We start from the raw sequence: 21,863 nt of genomic DNA, 5'->3' as shown, positions 1-21,863 counted from the left end.
CATATAGAACAGCTAGACTGAAAGCACTGGTAGCACTGCATTTTTTTTCCTAATATTTTTCGAAAATGCGAGAGCCTGAACCACCGACAGGAGCCAGAGAGCGGAGAGAAGAGGAGTGAAAGGTAAAGAGTTGAGTAGAAAAATCGATAGCGGTGTTTGTCTCTTCATTTCACCTCAGGGTGTTAACAGTGCATGCGATTGTCATGAACGATCATTCAATTACAAGCTTATTAGTCTCATGCAGTCAAATTATAGTCCATGTCTTGGTGCATAGACGCTAGATTCAAAAAGTTCCACCTGGAAAGTTTTGGCAGCGTGCCACTTATTGACATGCTAGCAGGTTACAGCCTAAAGCCAGGATCATCTGTACAGTGGTAAGCCAGAGAGTACGAACGAGCAGCCAGTCCCGTGTGGTTTGATTCTGGAAAAGCGCTATATAAAAAGCTGCTTCAGCTTCATTGCTACTCCCGAACATGTGCCCACTTCCTTTAGCCTTAGTGCTAATTAGCCTTAGTGTTGGTAGACCATGAATTACTCTTCATTGTCACTATGCCTAAAATAAAAAAGTTCTGGCACTGTTCTCTGCTATATGACTGTTTGGTCAGACGTCATCTTCATCAAGACCAGTTAGCTTCACTGTCAGCTATGCTTCATTTTGAAAATCAGTGACCCAAAAATGTGAGTGAATGGTTCACAAAAGTCCATTTTTGGTACACGGTGCGCTGGAGGAAAGAAAAAAAAAATAATGCCATGTTTCTATTCAGGGAATCAAGAAGCACTTCTGAATTCAATCAGTGTAAGAAGGCAACAAACAACTGTTTTCATTAGCGATTCATCTGCTGATTATAGTTTCCACTGCTCAATTTAATTCTTTGTCTGTAAAATGCCACAAAATTGTGAAAAATCTATAATTATAATTTCCTACAGACCAAAGCTACATTTAGAAACGCCTCGTTTAGTTTGACCGTCCGAACCCAGTCCAACATCCAAAAAAATTCAATTTGGGATCATGTACGACAAAGAAACTTCTCACACATGAGAAGCTAGAAACAGCATGTTTGACATTTTTTCCTTGAAAAAAAAAAAAAAAATAGTTGAACAATTTTCTGTCGACCAACTAATCCATTGATCAAAGTAATTGTCGCAGCTCCAAATCTTATGAGATTCCCAAAATTTCCTACCTTTAAACGTGCTCGTTAGCATGATCTAAATGAACTTGTCAAACTGTTACTGCAGTGAAAATCAACACAGCGTTCAATCAGCGTCTTGCTGCAACAATGACAAACCAGGAGTTCAGGTCATTGCAGACAGATGACACATGCTTGAACACCACTGTAATGTTCCTGCAGTGCACACAGCTTTGTAGTTTTGCAGCTTTCCTTCACATTACTTACAGACTATATGCAAATGCTTTCAGTGACTTTATTTTTTCAAAGCAGTGCACCACTGTTCTGGTTTTACAATCCTACAAAAAAAAAAAAAAAAAAAGCATGCTCAGCACTGACCCTAAAACCATGTTACGTACTGAACCTGCGAACTTATGCTCATCACATCTGTCTGTTACGGCACTACTGTAACGCGCAGCTCATTGCACAGGGCTGACATAAAGGGGGCATACATGAATGCAGCACGTGGAGGTGACTGTATAAAGGGGTGTGTGTGTACAAGAGGAGTGCAGACTGAGTGAGTCAGATTTTCTCCTTGTGTAGGATGTGGTAGCTTTGCATGCTGCTGATAAGTATGTCAATACATCTTCCGTGCCGTCAATAAACACACAGATTGTGTGTCACTCGGTTGTTTAGGGGTTTTGGCATGCACGCACGTTGTGGAATTGAAAAAAGGAGCACGCAAGCATAAATAGAAGGATGAAAATAGCTAAAAAGCCAGGCAAAAGAGGCAAAGAGGGGATAAAGGGCAGGAGAAAGCGAGAGAAACTGAGAGCATGATTGGTGCAAGAGCCAGAAGGAGGGAGTGGAGGTGGAATAATTATAAAGGAGGGCAATCAATAAGGTTCCCACAGCGAAACACTGATGCCTCAACTGGCTAATGGATTCCAGACGGCTCTCTTCTCCCTCCCCTCCTCCCCCTTCTGAACCTCACCCTCTCCGCTGCAAAACAGGGAGCGATGGAGGAGAGGATACTGCAGGGAGAGTGTGGGGTGAGATTAAAGGCGAGGCAAGAAGAGGTGGATGGCGTGATGTGGAAGGAGGGAGGGTGGGATCCGCGCAGTGGTGAGGAGCGTGAGGATTTAGAGGCGGGTATACGGAGAGAGAAGGAAGGCGAGAAAGGGGGAGAAAAGTTGCAGGAGGCTGCGTCTGCACACAAGAAACATGAATCAGTCGTGGCTGCGTTTACTCGCTATTCTTAAAGGTTTTGGAAATCAAACAAAAAGCCATAAAAGATACATAATGTTAGTATTTTGCGTGTGTGTGCTTTCACCATGCAAGCATCCACCAAGTACTTTGCTAGCTTTAATGTGAAGAAGTGATGTGTAAAAGGAGAGATGAAGGCGGTCAGATGTGTTGAAGGGTCGGGTTTGCGAGTTCTGTGAAAAACCACAGTTTCGCATCACCTGCATGACCTCACTTTGTTACACTGGAGACGCAAACACCAAGAGAAAAGACGACCAAACACAGGAAACCGCGAAAGGTAGAGTTGCAAAGACAAAAAAGAGAGGAACGTCGACTGTTGCATCTGCAGTTTTTTTTCGACTCTCTGAAATGACATGGATGGAGGCAAAGTTAAGAGAGTTCAGGGACAGAGTTTTTTCCAATTGTCATAAATTCCACAAAAGCTCAGCTCAATATCAAGACGACCATAAGAAGCCCGTAAAAGCAAGATCATTTCTTTTGGTAATCCTACATCATTCTGTAACACTTTCCATTTCAAGGTTTGCTTTTTAATATTTCCCAACACATTCATTTATTCTAATGCATATTTTTGCTCCGTAATTTTGCCTAATTTTCCCCGTTTCCTCGTTTTAATCCCACTTTACAGAGCAATGTGGGCTCCATCTCTGCAGAAGTGAAACGCAAGCAAGATAAATTCACCTGCTCACACACCAGATTTGTGTCATCTTTTCTCCTGTGCAAATGATGCCCTGTGGCTTGTGCAGCAGCACCAAAAGCGTGCAACTGTGAGCGCTAAAACTGACTTGTTTTTTTGGCCTCCGACACACACAGACACTCTCAAATCAGGCCGGAGGTCAGTGGAGGAAAAGGAAGCTCTGCTCGAAGAAGCGTTTCGTCCGATTTGCTGTCCATCCTTTATCGACGCTCTCCCTTCCCTGCTTCTTTTCCTCCTCCTCACCTTCTGCTTACTATCACTGATTCAGCTGGATACAATGAGGGTGAGAAACAGCAGCCACAGACAGCAAGAGGGGGAAAATTCAAGCAGGAAAATATTACCACAGACACGTGTGTTCACAACAGGCCTCATTTATCAATTTCAATTGGTAGAGAGAAACAGGATTAGGATAAAGAGCAAGGTGAGCTTAGCTTGACTTTTTATTTTGATGTGGTTATATAATAAAGAAGAATGCAGCCAAAGCCATGAGTCTTCTTGCTTGCCAAATGAAAATGTCTTTACCTGGGAGTTTGGTAAATACCTAAAATAACAAGCTGGCTTCATTCAACACTGCCTCCAGCTGAAGTGTGAAACTGTCAAACTGCTGCCGCTAAACTCGTCCAAAAAAAGATTATGAGGAAGCAGTGAGTTCAAAAGTTAATCGTGTCTGTTTAGCAGTTTAAGCTTCGACACCGCTGCTGGATGTTGGTAGTTTTGTTAAAGCACGGCTTGCGTGCAAACAGTCACTTCCTCTATCTCACTCCCTCATCTCCTCAGGAAAATCTGAACATTCAGTGGCATCAAAATTGAAATTCTGGCTGCAGGGATCCATTAGCTTTAAACAACATGGCTGCATAACTAGTAAAGATTCAAATGCCAACGCAACAGCACCACAGGATGAAGCATTTTAGCTATAAAGAAAAAGTACTCTAAAGAGACCGACAGTACACACACACACACACACATCCGCTCTCTTGGGCACTAATCCAATCCTCTGCTTTTCAAGATTTGTAAACTGTCAAACTAATTTCCCATACTTTCCCTAACCCTTCCAGGTCTGTTCAGAAACCCTGTAATGATCCCTTCTAGGAACCTGATAGGCCCTTTAAACTGCTAAGCCAACTCGCTGGTAGCTTACCCTGGCATGGTTACTAATGGGTAAGTGTGCCAAGGCCAGTGATCTGTAACGAGACAGGACAAACAGTTGTTGCATTTACAGTAGATGTGAGCAGCTCTGGGCTTTCACTGGGGAGTGAGAGTGATGTCACTGTTGGCTTGCGTAGGTGGGCTGATAGTGGCCGCTGTGCTGTGTCGGTGTCTGTCACTTCAAAAACACTAGCACTTGACTTGAGTTTTAGTAGATATCAGGACAAATGGTTCTACCATGAGGATGTTTTTAAAACCAGAAACTGCCAACTGAGCTACTGAGTTTCTAATTCGTCCATTGGAAAAAATAGCAGGTGTTCAAGGAACTAAAAATGCTACAGAAACTCATCAGCAAGCCTTTATTCTAATGTCTTCTTTTATTTTACTATCATCTTAAAATCATAATTGCTGTGTTGTATAAAAGAACAACTAGACAACTGTAATCAATCTGTAGAGTAGTACTCGGATTCAAAGAGACCAAATAAATAAGTAAATAATTGGGGGTTTTGGAGTTATACAATATTGACTTTCTTATATTTGAGAGGTCATTAAAACATGTAAATACACAAGTTAAAACAGCTGTGGGTAGGCCAACATGTTACATGTTCTACATCGCCTTTACATTTTCTGTTCTCAATAAAAAAAGAGGGAGTAAAGGAATGATTTTAAACTTTAAGTGCATTTCTTTTCCCATTTAATTTTATGGACGATGGACTTGTGACTGACAGAATGAGGATCCTACCAGAAGCCCGGTGAGTGTTGAATGTTTTAGACAGAGAAAAATCAGAGAAGTAGAACATGTGGAGGTACCACACACTCGCTCCTGTCATGTCACCTGTTTGTTTCCCTGAATGCGCACATTAATCTGAGACGGTGAGGGGAACATCCTTCACGGCGTAAAAGTTTTACGGCCTGAGATTTCCATTCCGATGCGACTGAATGCGAACCGAGATTGTCAGCTTCTTTTACGGTGATGGATTGCGCTCGCCGACCAAATTGTTCTCTGCGCTGTTTGGAACAAAACTGTAGCCTGCGAGCCATGGGAAATTTGATAAAAGGTCCTCCATCCTGCCAACACCAATATTCTGAGGGAAAAAATATAATGCTAGTAATGTTACTGGAAGTATGTGGAAATATAAAATGTTAAGACTGAAACTGAATCATCAAGAATTTTACATAAAAAGGTATGGCCTTTCAAACTGCAAACCAGTCCAAAAAAGTGAGAATTTAACTTCTGTTTTCGTTTTTTTAAATATTTCAAATATCATTTGTTTGTTTTTATTAATAATTTTGCCAACTTAATTCCCATTTCCTACAAATGTGTCTTTAGAGTGCACCCACAGATGTCTATGAACACCCAGTGACTGACATCACTCCGACACTTGAATTTCTCAGACTGAGGCTAAACACAAGAGCAGCCAGAGGGTGACAGACCATATTTTTGTGGTAACTTATTAAAACCCAACAAAACAGATACGACTTGAAGATACAGAGTGAAACTCCATACCAGACCTCCCCTCGGGCCTCTTTCAGAGAACACATACGCAACCACAAACACTCGGGTCAGAGTGAGCATCTCTTAGAAAAACGACTCACATGCAGTCATCTAGAATTCAGACGGGAGCTCTTTTGGAGGGTGTGTCTTGTCAAAGCCACATATCTTTTTTCGATCTGAATCTTCTGGTCAGTGTTAAAAGCGTCCAGCAATATGGCAACCACGATAACTGTGTGGAATAAGATTTTACATCACAGCAAAATTCGTGAAAATTTAAAATGTGTACGCAGCTTTATAGCTATCCAAAAACAATTACTTACTTTATATTGAACTGGGATTTGTTGACGTGCACCAGGACCCTGTTTTAGACTGAAATGTTGCAACCTGTCAGCACTTCTAGAAGTTTCAAAAATGCAAAGACAAAAATAAGTATCCGCACTAGCAGACAGCAGCTTGTTAGCTATGTATGTTGGCACTTTACTGGTCATTAAACACGTAAAGCAAAAAACAATTTGGTGGCTTGAAATTGTTACATCACGTGCTCTCAAGATACTTAATATCATGTGTCTACTGATACAGGGTCCAACCAAATCATCTCATATTTACCTAAAAGACATGGCTACCCAGCACAACTTTTAACTACAACCCGAAAATGAGGAGGTTTTTGTGCAAAAGATGCTCATAAAAGTACACATAGTAAAAAATAATATATACACAGATTGTTTATGAACAAAAGTTGAACTGTGAGATTCCTGAAATTGAAATACAGCTGATGTTAAGCTCTACATTGCCATGTGATCTGTAAACTGCTTTTCAGATGTCCCTTCCAATTAAATAAGCAATGCCAGTACATCTGCAATGCCAAGCTAAAATGGTTGTATACTAATAGTAATAGACCAAAATTAACCTCTTGATGGAGCATGGAGCGAAAACTCGTAGGGCTTCTCTCGTCGTTCTTTGACAGGTAGTGTGACATATGAGGTATTAGTGACAGGGAGGGATGGCAGTCGCTATGAATAGAGCATCGACCACCCACCTCCACATGCTAACACACACACACACACACGTCAACACATGCACACGTCAACACATGCACACGCAACGGGGGGTTGATTGAGAGAGTGTGAACCCAGCCTGCCGTTCATACAGGGATGTGCTTGACAGCTGTGACTGACAGTCCAAACAGGGCTGAGGAAAAAAAGACACATCAACACCCGAAGGCTCAGAGCAGACCGAAATACACACCCTGACATGTCCTCAGCACTGTGAGCCAAACTTCTGAAAAGGCACACGCACACACACTTTTTGCTCTGTTGCTCAGACATGTATCAGACGCATCTCTAATAAATCAAACAGCAGCAAAGTCAAGTTTTCTGTGCCTCACAAACTTTTTAAAAATGCATCCTTAGCAGGAACTCAGCAGAAGATTTGACCTGGTGATTTCAAAGAAATATTGCAACACTAGATGAAGGTGCTATACAATATTGAGTCATGAGCTGCTATATTATATATACCTGAAGTAAACTTGCTCACTGATGGAGATTAAAGCTGTGGTGAGAAGGCTTTGGTAGATTACTAAATACAAATTTGAAAGAAGATTTTGGAGTCTTTCTTCAACCTTCTCAATGTTTACTTCACCATCAGCAAACACTGCAAGCACCAGAAACAAAACAAAAAAAGTCATATGCCCCCTAGCCCTGACATGTTTTTTATATTTTTGGAGATGCAACATGTCACCTATAACTGGAAATCTGACAAGGTTATAAAAGAACCGAGTGTTGGTGCAGCAACATCCTGACCGAGGAGCATAAAGCCCTCAACTCATCTCTCCAAAAATACACATAACACTATACAAAGCCCTGCTCTTGAGGGGAAACTGGGAGACATTGTGCAGGAAACAAGGAAATTGAGACACTGTAACACCACTGACGACTTAAAGCGTGGAAACTACAAGTCATGTTGGCACTTTTTAGATGCCAAGAGAAAAAAAAAAAAAAAAGGATATGAGCCCTTCCACGTACGCACCAAATGATGTTGCAGTCAAGGGAGATCTTGTTGCATGTTCTTACCTCAAGTTAATGTGCGTGTGTGTGTGTGTGTGATGTGGATTAAAATGATCCATCACAGTAGCACATAATTGAGCACATAACAGATGCCATTTAAATTTTCTGCGGAATGCTCTTATCCAAACTAATGTGCAGTGACTGGACTTTTCTATGTTGCTCAAGAACATGTGACTTCTAATCAACACCCTGGCTGTTGGTAATAACCTAAACCCTGTTTGCGAAATGCTCTTTTGCCTCAGCAGCAACAGTAAATGCTCTCCATGTGAGATTACAACGTATGTGAGAGATCAAGGGAAATTCAGGTCAGAGCTAGATGACGACCTATGCATCACACTGAGTTGACAAGAACCAAAACCTTGACCTTTTCCCTTTTGAGTTATACCAAAAGTGTGGGAGCACAGCGGACTCTACTGAAATATCAATTCAGAAACATTTGTGTCATAACAAACCTCAGAAAATGAGATCACTATCAAGAAGAAAAATCATGGCAGCGTTTTTCAAACTCAACCTCTGATGCTATGAAAATGATAGTAGTGGACACGTTTGGCTCAGCACTTTTTTTGTCTAGATTTAAGATGGACGAACACGCATATCTATCTTTTGTAGACCTGGTGCTTCCCAGGGGACCAAAACAGAACCCGCAGACGCCATCATTCATATGCTCAAGGTCAAGGGTTAGGGTGTGACCTCTGGGGTCAACCGGCAGGCAGTGTGTTCATGCACCGGCCTGCATGTGGATGTGGCCTGAAACTGATTATACTACCATGAGAGCTGATGTTTATCTATTTCCACTTAATGCGACTCACAGAAAATAAGAACTGGGTATATTTTGGGCTCCACCCAAGGCAAATAAGGTACAAAACTGAACCCCGATGTATTTACTTTTAACAGAGTACGCAAAGAAAACGTGAACAAGGTGCTTATCAGATGCACATGGCTAAATCTGACTACTCGGTCAATAGGAAGAACTTGGAAAATACTCTACTATACTATATTTTGGCATTAAAACAACTAAATAGAAAACAGGAAATTTACAAGAAAGTAAATATCATAATTGTACAGATGATTTTTTGTTCTTCATTAATACCTCATAAATGCCTCTCACGGCAGATATTTTTGCTTAAAACTGACTTAAATAATATTATTATCATTGTATTATATTAAAATAAATGTATGATAATATCAGGATATGAAATATGCTTGACTTGTTGAGTGTAAGCTTCAATCTCCACCTAATTAAAACTGTTTTTCGCACATCTGTCACATTTGCACACCAGGGTGCATCAACCGCACTGACACAGGCCCTGTGTGAATAGGAGAACTCGTATCCGACAGTGTGTATGGACCTGCATCTCCACATACACACTTTACACACACAGACACACAGAGCTCCAGGATAGTGCACACACAAACAGCAGTGTGAGGGAAAGGGGAGGGATGGGAAGAGGGATTAGGCCTATAAAAAGGTGTCTGGTTGCCCCGCCTGAGGGCTGATAGCAGATATCACAACTCCTCGGAGTGGCTGTACACCTCATTATCAACACCACGCTCCCTCACAGCTTCCACTGGCCTCCACAGCCATGGGCCGTCTCAGTGACACCGAATATATGAACCCTGCTCTAGCTGTAGCAGAAAACAAGGTGCTTGCACACAGAGTTCCTGGAGAAAACTTCTTTTCAGTGGCACATTCATTCACTCTTTTAAATTTGTGTAAAGTTTGTTATCAGTGGTTCCAACACTCAAATAGCACAGCTAAACCAGAGGTGCTTAAGATTCAACACAATATCAACATTAAACAGTAATAAACAGTAAAAAAAAAAACATTTGTTCAAACGCACACCGCATGCATAACTACGTTTATTAATGCCAGGTATTAAATGAAGCCCTGTGCATCGGATGGCATTGTTCAAAACACGGATACGCTGAGTTCACGTGATAACAGGAGGTGGAAGAGGGGCCCATGTGTGTTGGTCTGATCGGCGTGCGCGCCTCTGGAAAATTCAAGCACCTTTCAAGTATTTTCAAGGTGCATTTTTCAAACAGTGGTAGAGTAAATATACTCAAATCAATTAGGTTCCCTCTATATTTCATTATTCTTTATCTTCAGTCAGGCAGCGGTTTCTTATATTAATGCGATTACAATTTCAAGCAGTTTCATGTACAAAATCCAACTATGAAAGGATAAAGGATTTCCAGCACCCGAGTGAGCGCTGTGCACTGATCGTTCTTGACCCAGTCAGGTGTGGGAAGTATTCGTGTTGATGTCTGGGGAAAAGAAGACGCTTACAACCATCTGACGGCTGTCAACAAGCTTACTAGTATTCGCCAGACACAATAAGAAATGCAAAATTATGGGCTGGAGTTGCCAAGCTAACCTGTAAGTGGACTTATAAAAGCCTTTTAAAGAGAACCAACTCGTGCCTGCAAGCTTTACTCAGTGAAGCCCTGCCAAATATGAGCACTGTTTGAAAGACAAGAACAGGCTGAGGTTGAGACACTGTGCTCCTTGTTAGAGTTACCTGTGTATGACGCGTATTCAAAACTTTCAAGACTGGACAGAGAAAAATGGGTGGAAATAACATGTCTCACCAAGCAAGCGAATGTGTCTGTGGAAGGGACGAAGTGAGAGAAATTTGGAAATTCAAGCCCGCTGGCTACATTTGCCCTGGCAGCCTATTGAGAAAAATACCTGCATACTGATGTCACAGCCCCGACACACACGGTTATAACACACACTGAGCATAAACATCAGCCTTTTCCTTTAACACCCACTTCCTCAGCGGCAGCAGCAGCAGCAGCACCGGGCCATGCTGTGTGTGGCCTGCAGCAAGGGTATTACGCACACATCTTTCAAGCACGTATTTAATCATTGAGAGAAAAAAAACTGTCGCAGTGAAGGCAGCCAAGTTTGGGCACTAAACTCGTATCCTAAGTCAACCCTGGCCGAGTGTTTCAAAGGGAAGGTGGAGGCAAGAGGGACAATGAGAAAGACGTAAATAGGAGACGAGGAGTGGGCTAGAAAGTCTCCCTGACAGCAACCAAGACGGCGTGGAGACGCGGCTCGAGTTGGAGGCTCCCTCCGTGCTTGGCACAGATGCCTGGCATGTGCCACCGTGCGTGCCAACAGCCGCAGCAGCCAGCTAGGAGTGGCAGTGCCGAGTCACTACGGATATTCTCACAATTGTGTCTGTTAGCAAAGTCACATGGAAGGGAAAGGATGAGGATGCAAAGAAACTGAGGAAGATCAGTCACAGACCATTGTGCAGGTTGAACTTGTTACTGAATTTACACTTTGAGGCTGACAGCAATGGCAGTGCTCCTAATGCAGGGGTAGGCCTAATTCTGTGCACATGAAAGGGAATTAAAAGCCTCACTGCATGACTGTGGCTACATGACTAATTACCATTAATCATGTTGCCTTGACTTTTAGGGGAAATCCATTTTCTTTCTTGTGGACAGTACTATTTTCCTGCTCAAAGTTGGACAGTACCTCAGTGACTAACAGTACTGGGTATGTGCTGTTAACGTAATCTATGGCAAAACTGGGATATAGATCCATCTTATCTTTGACATACATGACCTTGCTTGGCCCCTCTTTCTTCACTAAAAATTAGTCAAACTTTATCTTAAGATTGTTCCCTTTTTGGACATTAAGCCGCTCTGGTTGCAGAGCTAAAAATGGCAATAAGACAAGGCCAAGAGGAAACAAGAATTAAGGACGGTGTGATCAGAATCGCAAAAAGGCCACAACATGCTTTAATAAGAAATCAAAGTTTAATGCTGTGTGAGCAGATAGAAGCAGGGGCAGAGAGAACTTAGTTGACTGAGTTAACTGACTGCTGATGAGCTGTCCAACCCTCAAGGCTGACTGACTGCAGATGGCAGAGGTCTGGTAGCTGCCCTGAGACGCCCCGCTGGAGGCAGAATCAAGGGCAGGGCTCAGTGCGTGTGTGTGTGTGTGTGTGTGTGTGTGTGTGTGTGTGTGTGTGTGTGTGTGGAGTTGGGTGGGTCACATAAGTCTGCACTTGCAAGTGCATGCATACACACACACACACAGGGCACCAGCTCCATCTGTCTTTGACATGGGAGAGCTTAATGACAGAGGCAGAAAAGCCAAAGAAAAGGCCTCCTCGTTCTGTCCCTCTCTCTCTCCCTCCCTCCCTTCATTTTCCTTCCCTCCATCTCCCCCCGTCTTGACCGCACTCTCCAACATCAATGCTCCATATGGAGCTCCCTGGACGGACTTTTTAAAACTCGTCTTGGCCTGGCACACAATCAATAAGACATCTAGACGTACTCTCACTTGCACACCAACTGTACACATTAACGAGTGTAATCTGGCGCAGAGGCTGGAACATACTGAGCGAGTCCATTCTGCATTACTTGTGCACATACAATATGCCCCGGACACAAAGTAATGAAATTTCCAGTGTGTGCTGTGGAGCCAACCTGGACTCACACACATGCACACACACACACACACACGCACACACACACACTCCCTTGATGCTTGTTCTATCTTTAATGAAGTCTCCTTTGTGAATCCCGCAGCTCTGACTCTGTTTTCTCTATACTGCCTGCCACCTGGCTCCATTCAGTCCTCAGATAACTCGTGTCCTAAATTAAGATAGTCTGACACTTCGGCTGACACCAGTCGCAGTGGATCTACAAAGGGGTCAATGCTGAATTGATTTGCCTCAATTTCGAAAATTCAACAGAGAGCGTGGCATTACTGAACACAAGGTTAAATAACTGAGACACGAATGAATTAACGAGGCTGGTGAAGCTGGAGAGGTTTGGCAGAGGTGCGTTTTCAGGCTAGAGTGGGCTTGCCGTTCTCCGTTTTTTGCAGACAGATGATAGAGGAAGTGCAAGAGTCGAGGGTTGCGCGGCAGCACATCATCACAACTCAAACAGGTTATGGAGACTGACAGCAAAGGAGCCTCTTCACTAAGATAGTCTGATACCAAAAATGTGTGTCAGTGTGGTTTATGTGTGAGTGAAATGTTCCATTTAAAATTGTCTTTGTTCATCTGCAACTTTGGCAAGTAAACATATTTTCTCCTATTCTCATTTAATATTTATTAAAAGTAAAAACATTGATGTCAAATTAGACATGATTTTTACCTTATCTTGACAGGGTGTAGTTACAACATGTCTGTACACACAAAAAAAAGTAGAAGTTCTAAGTTTATATTGGCTTGAAAGTGTATATAATCAGGTCACAATCCAACCAAAAAAGTATTTAGCTTTAGGACAAATCAAACAAAAGTACCTGGTGGACAAGAGAACCCTCTTGTACCACCAAGTCCAGAACAGCTCCAGTCCAGGACAGTGTGCTCCCTCACATTAGCAATATAAAAAGATGGAGGAAGACGACAAAGTCGCGTGGGCTGTTTAAAGTAAACACAGCCACAGGAGATGCAGAACAGACAATTTTCAGGCCAAGTACAAAGATATGCAGCAATGTGATCTCACAAAATTAGGCGTTCACAATCACGAAAAAAACTGCACTGAAGTGACAAGTGTAACTGCAGCCAAAGACCCACATAGAACGGACAGGGTTTAGGGTTGTGATGTGTCATGTGCTTGGGGGAAACTGTCAGGAAAGAGAGGAGAGGGGACGAGGCGAGGGAGCCTTGAACCCTGAATGAACCACCCTTTCCCGCTCCCCTTTCCCCCCTTCTCACTCTCTGCTGAGCTGATGACTCACTGCTGGAACAAGAGGGAACCCAGGGGGAAGGACTGCGAGTCGTCGCGATCGACCACAGCAGCACTACTGGAGCTCATGCTCTTGTGCAGAGCCGTCTTCGGTGAACTAGTGGTTCTGGTGAAGGATATGACAACCACACTGACTGCTGTGAGGATCGAACCCGAGGCCTTTGGCCTGTGTGCAGACATTTGCTGTGGAACCACAAGTCAAAGTGTCAACAGCCACTGACTGACTCCCCTTTTTAAGAATGCGTTGGTGCACCTTTGCCTTGCAAAGTTCAGTCGTTTCTTACATGCAATGAAACTGGATCACAGAGTTCCCAGTTGGCAAAACAATCACTCTAATCCTTATTGCTCTGCCTTGGATATTGCTGGAGGTTTTTTGGTTAATTAACTGAATTTCTTTGGATTCTGAACTTGGTTGGAAAAAATGAGCAGCTAAAAGTGTCACCTCAGGCCCCACAACACTATAATGGATTTTTGGATTTTGCAGTCTTGCTTTTATTCTATGATGATCTTAAACATTATAAAGAAATGATTTTACTTTTCAGTGTGCAAATGCTTGTCATCACAGGTGTCCTTGTTGAAAGGTGGTCTTCCTACCAACTATGCCTCCCTGCTGAATTTCAGTTTTTACCAGGCATTGATCACCCTGCACAGAGCAGCCCTTGTAGTTTTGCGTTGATGAAGCCAAACTAATGCAACCCCTAAAGTGTCAGCATTCCTCACTGATGCCAATGACATCCTGGGCATACAGGTGCTTCAGAGCATGCCACTTGAATACGGTAGGGCTCCAGTCCAAAACCCACAGATATTCAGTTCACAGTGGCAGAAACCCTCACAAATGGAGAAGCTGCAAAACGAGAATGAAATCAATTTTCTGCCGACTGATTTAACGCTTTAATGGATTGAATCCACCCACTGCCTTAGCTGTAAAACGGGACTGTTGAATGTCTCTCTGGGCATCTATCAGCTCAGGCAAACTAACCACCGTCTTGCCCTGCCCTTGCCTCAAAAACCACCCAAAGGACTGACTGCGCTGCAACGGGAGGAAAAAAATAGAATTCCTGGCAGAAACAGAGAGGGAGAGCGAGCGAGACGTGACCTTTAGCCCACATGCTGTGAGATGATCCCTGGCAAACCGAACCAAACGGAGAGACCACGACTCGCTTGTGTGTGCGTGTGTGTGCAGTTTAGCAATGACTGTGTCAGCTCGGGACTGCTGTCTGGTTTCAGTGTTGTTGTCGTGATGGGGAAGGGGGTTGTTGTTTCCTGCCGCTTGTTCCTCTTCAAAACATGCCATCTTTCCAAAACTGTCTACTCTGTCATTAACAAGATGTGAGACAAGAGATGGTTTCCTAAATCTCAACCACACAAACACACACACACTAGTTTGTCTTGAAAGTAGAATGTTTTAAAATGCGATAAATTGGAATATATCAGATTCTCATGCAGGGACATGAATAATAAACACAAGCTGAACGATGGTAAATGATGGCAAAGGCTGGTTCATTTGTCTACCAGACACTTTGGCGAGTTGGGTTTGAGGTTAGAATATTTGAGGTCTAACTCTAATAAATCCAGCAGGGTGATAAATAGAGAAACTTTGCTGGTGACTTTTTAGGATAAACCAGTAGATATAAGGGGGAAAAAAACATTTCCTTCCATGAGCTCATGTGAAACCTCACGTACATTCTTCAGCAGTGCTTCCAAAATGATGGCAACGGTAGAGAACATCAAACTGCAGCCACAAGTGCAAGATGATCAACCACAACATGATCAACCCTCTCTTCAATAAAAAAAAAAAAGCATTGTTTCCTGAACCACAATCAATAGACTGTTCCACACAGTAACACGCGTCTGTTACTTCATTGTGATTCTAAGAAAAGGCCAAAACCTCCTGACGTCAACGGCCACAGGAATGCCACCAGGCAGATTCTTCGGTAAAACTCTCCGGCAGCCTTAGTTAAACAAGCAGACAATGCAAAGAAACATTTGGAGATAACAGTGCGCCTTTCCTGGAATCCCAACCCTCACTTTCTTTGTTCTTTTCCTTGAATATTTCCCCGACACTTGATAACTTCTTGCTCTTTGTCAGCACCCTGTCTCTTGCAGAGGGGGATGCAGGCTGCTTGTCTCCCTGGGGCTGCCATCACTTGCCTGGGCCAACGCCAGCAGTGGTGTCCCTGGAGGCTGACTTGCAGAAAGCATGTGCTGAAATATGGTTCTGAAGGGTTTAAAAACATTAGTTATATGCTGCATGTATCTGTGAATGCAAGGTTTGGAGCACAATGGTACAGCTTTGCTCCACAATAAGCAAAATTACTACATTTTAAACAGCATCTGTTTGATATAAGAATCCGACAAAGTCTCAGTCATACTCCTATTCCTGCACTCATGTGCGTAGTTAGCAAAGTCAATAGCTCTAGTAAAAATGTCAATCAACAGCAAAGCAATGTTTTCATCAGGCATGAGCCATTCATATAAAGAGAATGGGAGTGAGAAACTGCTCTGTGGCCATCAGCAGACTTTATGATGCCACTAACAGTCCCAAGGCTACAACAACATTTCCTTCACAAGGTTTACAACAGACAGGCTTACTGCATGCCGCTCCCTCCTTATCTAATACAGTAATAGTGGCAGTTGCTTACAGCCATGGGGAGGTGGTGTCGTAAGGGGCTTTCCCAACACGGGAGATCCTGTGTGTATTTGTAACCTTCCTCTGACTGGATGAGCCGACGCGGTGTGATTGTCGTAGAACAGACAGAACGCTCTGACAACAGCGAGACACTCGAACAATGCCTCTGAGCCCTCGCCACCACAGTTGAGAGAGGCGAGGCAACTATCTGGGCTGACAGAATAAGAAAATAAAGCTTTTTCTCTAAGCCTGGCTCTCTGGTGAATTCTCTTGGAAGCTTAGAGCAGCAAATTCTAGTCTTATACAGAATATCAGAGGTCTGGCATAAGTCCTCTATTAAAAGGCAACTTCACAATACAGACCCCCCACTATCATCTCTAAGGAGACAACCATGAACATGAAAAAAACAAGAAAGAGGAACAAACACACAAATGTCAATAGTGCTCACATTTTTTCCTCTCAATTTTAGCTGCCCCGACATAAGATGTAGGTATGAGTCTGCTCACTGAAGCTGAATGAAAGCAAACAGGAGTCAGATGGGGAATCTGTTCATGTTTTCTGAATGAAACATCCTGAATGTGGAGGGACAGCGGGGGCAAAAACTGCTGACACAGTAGAAACCACCGTTCCCTTGACGAAGCTGTAATCACTACAAACAGCAGAGGAACAGGGGCAGTGAAAGGCGAACGCTGGGGCCGAGGAAGCTCTCTTGGAGTAGGAGAGACAACGTCCTGCTCCAAAACGAGAGTCAGCGGATAGGTACGTCCTTCCACCGCCTGTCGCATTTGCCTTGTGTTAGCTTTCTGCCTCTCCTGTCTTAGCTAAGCAGTTAAGCAAGCGCCAACAACAACAACACCAAGAGGACTTGGGCCTCTGTCAAACATGACGCCAGGGCTGTTTTCAAAACCACACTGCCTTTAGATTTACATCAGAATGTTCCGTCCCATCCCATCCTCTCCGAAGCAAACGGCGGCGAGATTTCTGGAAGAGCCTGGGATAAAAATGTTTGAGCTCAAACTAACTAACTAACTAACACTTGTCGTGGCTTTTGTATGAGAAATCCAAACCCCTTATCAGGTCCTGGGCTGGGAAAAAGGTAACACAAATCAATTATCAGAAAGGGGGCTGCCATCACTTGCCCTGGCAAACGGCAGCATTGGTGTCCCAGAAGGCTGGGGGCACTTGCTATTAATAAGAAAAAAAAGTAAAAGTACAGGGATGTGCTATGATGGTGTATCTGGTTTGTGCACGCTTAAGCACGTGGCTGAGGACCAAGAATGAGGAGTGCCAAGCTGGCGACGATCCAGGCCAAATTACGCAAAAATGTGCATTTTTATCCCCTTGGGTGTCTCCTGTGGTTGTTCCCCTGAGACAGACAGACAGACAGACACAAACAGAGTGAACGGGGAAACAAGAGAACGAAGCCACTGACTCAACTAGGGCGTGCGGTGCTTTAAGAGTCCCATCATCACTCGACCAAACAAGTTGAATCTGAACCCTGAATGAAACTATAGGCTTCGGGGGATATTTCAATCATGTGAGGTAATGGATATGCATGAACTTCCAAAACAATAGGCTACTGTAAGCATGAGAATAAATCCCCCTAAAGATGTCTGGCAGTGGCACATTTGCTTTGGTGCTTTGCCTGTGACTTCTGTACAGCTCCCCCCCTGGCTTGTACTCCCCCCCCACCCCACCCACACCACACACTTTGAAGATTTTCACAGCTCTGGGTGGATAGAGGAAAGCTTCGGAGGCTGCAGGATATTGAGGTGACACACAGATCAGGTAGCTTGTGTCATCTCTGTCGTTAACCTATCCATCAGTGCTGCAGCTAAGGTAGCTGAGTGGGTGCGTGTGTGTGGGGGGGGCATGGGGCTGCTGCTTTGAGTGGCGGGGGAGTGGGGTGACTCGGCATGTCTTTTAACTCTAGCCCAAGCCTTTGCCACCATAAAGGTCAGCGCTTCGACATCTGCTGTTCTCTCTGAACCTCTCCTTTCATAAAGGGAAGCAGGGAAGAGGAGAGGACCCTGGGGAATGGATGCACGTGTGCACACGCACACATAAACACGCAGATCAACTTTTATATTGAGTACACTCACTCTCTGCTCCGCATACACGCGCACTTGATCACCTTCAGCACAGTTGAAGGTCTCAAACTGCACGCTAACAAACACAAGAACACAAGGTTTTGCGTCTCAAAGAAAGACTCAGTGGTATCATTACACCAGCACAGAGACGCTTGGCTTTTGGCCTGAAAGACTCGTTCTTTTTTTTTTTTTTTTTGGCAGAGGGATGGAGGGGGGTGAGCTAAATGGAATTCTGTCCCCCAGGGGCACAGCACAGGCAGAGCGTGTTGAAATAAGTGATTCATGCCTTTATCATCCCAGGTGAACAGTGCTGCTCTTTCAGCTATCAGTTCATCAGTTTCTCTGGCAAAGAGGAGGAAAAATGACGAAAGCAACTCAGTCCCCAGTCCCGTCCCCATGATGGATGGTGATCAGGAGGTTATTGGCGACTGGTGTGCGTTAGGACTGTGCTGCATCAGGGTAGGAACATTTGGGACATCACATGCACGTCACACAGGAGTGTGACAACAGTTGGCATCTAGGGCTGAAAGAATTAGTCACTAGTAGCTTTTCTGATAATCAATGAATTGCTTGAGAGACTTTTCAAGCGGAAACACCAACATTTGCCAATACCAGATCCTTAAATGTGGATATATTCTGCCCTTCTCCGTTTCAAATTTGGCTGTTGGCTGGACAAAAGCAGTTGTTTCAAAATGGCACCTATTTTTAAACAATCAAAATGTTTTGATGAATTGAGAAATTAATCATCAGATAAATCAATAATGAAAAGATTTGCTGGTTGCAGCACTAGTGGCATCTATTTCATTTAACATATTAGTTTTGAAACATTTTATGCAAATCATAACTCATTCATGTAATAAGAAAGAAAAAAGGACATTTGACATGTGAACTAAAATATATATGACATGTTGCATGGACCCCTAACCAAAAACCACTTTAACATCCTGGAAATTGGTTATAAATGACATGAACTCAATCTAACCGCAGCCCCTCTTCTTTGTGTAGTAGCAAACTACAAGCAAACAAAGTGGATTCTAGGTTGTGTATCACAACCGTCGTGTGTTTCGTCATCCGTGCCACAAAGCACTCTTCGCCAGTATGTAATGGTGTAAACATAATGGTTTGCGCACTAAAATGCGGTACTTCAGAAAAGTTTATTGTGAATGGTAAGAATAATTAGTGACAATTGCAACCATGCATATCCAGCATCCAACACCACAGTGAGGTTGGTGTTCAGACAGAGCACACACTTGATGATCTCCTTTTTTTTGTTGACAAAGTTCCACACAGCAAACCAAATTAGGCAGAAACACAAAAAATATGGCCCACAACAATGAAATCAGTATATGCTACTATTTAATTCAAAGACAGAAACATACAGTCACGGCCTCTATGTGGTACTATTAAAAGAGAGTAATAATACCAATAGCAAGCCCATGGTTGTGGAGCCCCTCCCTGCGTAAAGCCAGTCAAACAGTACATGGGGGCATGGGGCTGTGGTCAGGCTCTGTGATGCCTCCAACCGTTACTGTGACCGTGGCCTGCCACCGGCTAAAAAGACCCCTTATGGCACTTTAATTTTCTGTTAAACCTCCCTCACCCAAGCACGTACCCACCCCACCTTCCTCTCGCACACTGACCCCCCACCCCCACCCCTGTCCCCCACTCACAGAAAAACACACAGCCAAACACACACGAATCTGGAGATATCATCTGGACAGGTGGCCAGCCACCCAGACCTGACCCTCCTGCCCTCTAGCTTGCTTCCTCCCTCCCTCTGCCCACTCCCCCTACATCCCCCCTCAACTGAAATCAGTTCAGGTCTGCTGGAAAGCCCCAAATGAACATGCACAGCAAACCCCCCTCCACCCTCCCAATCCACCTCCCCTACTCCCAACCAACATACACACACCTCCAGCAAGCCCAGCAAATGTCTGTCACCCACTGTGCAGTCTGTGGGGATTATAGCCTCCAGAGAATAAAAAAAAAAAAATAGGTTTGTGTCTAGCTGATGTGCAGGAAAATAATTCCAATCAGGTTTACTCCGCAGACTGACCAATGCAGTAAAGACAATCAGCTCACTGAAACAACACAACACCAGGTCCAGGCTACTGCCCATTTATGTCACATTACTGATGAAGCAATGACTAACAAAACAAGCAAACATATCATTGACATTGGCACAATCAGTGAGCATGTTGAAAACGCCAACAAAGACAATTTTCAAATTAAAAGCCTTGGTAGACAATTATCACATGTATTATCTAGTAGCAATTACTGAATGTGTACTAAGACTAATGTACTCATTTCAGAGATTTAAAAAAAAAAAATATTACTCAGAAAAAAAACACATTTCAGACTTTCAGCTGGTTATCTAATATTTAGAGCTCATCAGGGGAAATTATTCTCAAGTTCTTCATGGCAGAGAAAGTCAGTTTCATCATCAACAGCCTGCAATTGAGAAACTAAATCAGATGCTCAGGCTAACTGAAAGATTTGGACCATTTTCGGTGATGATGGGTTTTATGGGGGATTTTTGTCCAGAGATGTACTCCACCTCTATAGATAACTAAGATGTGGTTTTCAGTAGCAATCTGTTTACATTGCTTGGATGCAGATCGCTGTGTAAGTAGTAAATAACGTGTACTATTTCGCAGCACTGTCGTCTACTTACAGGGAGCTGAAGTCATAAAAGTAGACGCTATTCGCTGAGTGTCTTAAATATATACAGGAAGAAAACTATCTCACGGCGTCAACATTTTAAAAACACTGCCAAAAGGGATGCCTTGCTCACAAAGCCGCAACGTGTTTCCAGTCACATATCGCTAGCTAACGTCCATTATCGGACAGCTAGCAGCGTTAAGTCGCGCCGCCCGGCTAAAAGGTGAGCACGCTTCGAAAACAAATGCAGCACAAGGTGTTAAACAATAGCTTTCAGTTTAAGCCAGCTAGGGGATGTTAAATTGTTTTCAGAGCCATGCCTCACTGGCTGTGTTTAGCTCGCTGGTTAGCCTGCTAGCTACCAGCTCGCCGTTGTCTGGGGGAAAAAAAAAAGACCACCGAGGGTGAAGTATCGCTTAGCTGGGGCTAGCTCACCAAACACTGCAGCAACAGTCAGCTCAGGCAAGTAACGTTAACTGGTCAAAGAGAAAAAATACACTGGCACGCAAACACATTGAGACAAAGAAATGACTTCTAGCGACTAAACCTGTAGCTAAAGCACCGCAGTGTGGCCAGGCTACAGCACATGGGTTAAAATCAAGCAGTTTCGTGATAATAACTTGTAATCTCTTCAACTCCGCTCCCCAACCGCCAGCCCCGAATCTCAGACTCACCCTGTCACAACAGGCGCCATCTTCCACAAACTCTCACCAAAACTCCAATACTCGCGATATCCTTTCTCTCCCACAGCCCAACAATCCGCCGAGACAACAGAAGCAGACTGGAGGTGTAGGGACGAGGGAGACGGAGAGAAAGGGGGTGGGTGAGGAAGACAGAGGGAAAAAAAGGGGGAGGCGGCGGGTAGCAGCAACAGAGAGAGAGAGAGGGAGGGAGAGAGAGAGAGCGAAAAGGGCAGACGCCACAACAACAGGCGTGGGAAACTTCGGAGATCACGCGAGAGTTGGAAAACTCTCACAATAGGCGAGCAC

At 43.8% G+C, this 21,863-nt stretch overlaps 1 protein-coding gene across 1 annotated transcript in view; it reads right to left on the bottom strand.

The window, feature by feature from the left end:
- The window catches only part of rbpjb (recombination signal binding protein for immunoglobulin kappa J region b), a 41,606-nt gene extending 19,974 nt beyond the window's left edge, over positions 1–21,632 (bottom strand). The window contains exon 1 of the mRNA XM_070854548.1: positions 21,549–21,632. Coding sequence (XP_070710649.1) covers positions 21,549–21,568 — 20 coding nt within the window. The 5' untranslated portion in view covers positions 21,569–21,632. The remainder of the gene's footprint in view (positions 1–21,548) is intronic.
- Positions 21,633–21,863: the final 231 nt, after the last annotated feature.

Source organism: Pempheris klunzingeri, chromosome 23 (genome assembly GCF_042242105.1).
Source record: "Pempheris klunzingeri isolate RE-2024b chromosome 23, fPemKlu1.hap1, whole genome shotgun sequence".
NCBI lineage: Eukaryota > Metazoa > Chordata > Actinopteri > Acropomatiformes > Pempheridae > Pempheris > Pempheris klunzingeri.
The sequence above is the reverse complement of the archived record's forward strand: the minus strand, read 5'-3'. Positions and strand labels throughout refer to the sequence as shown.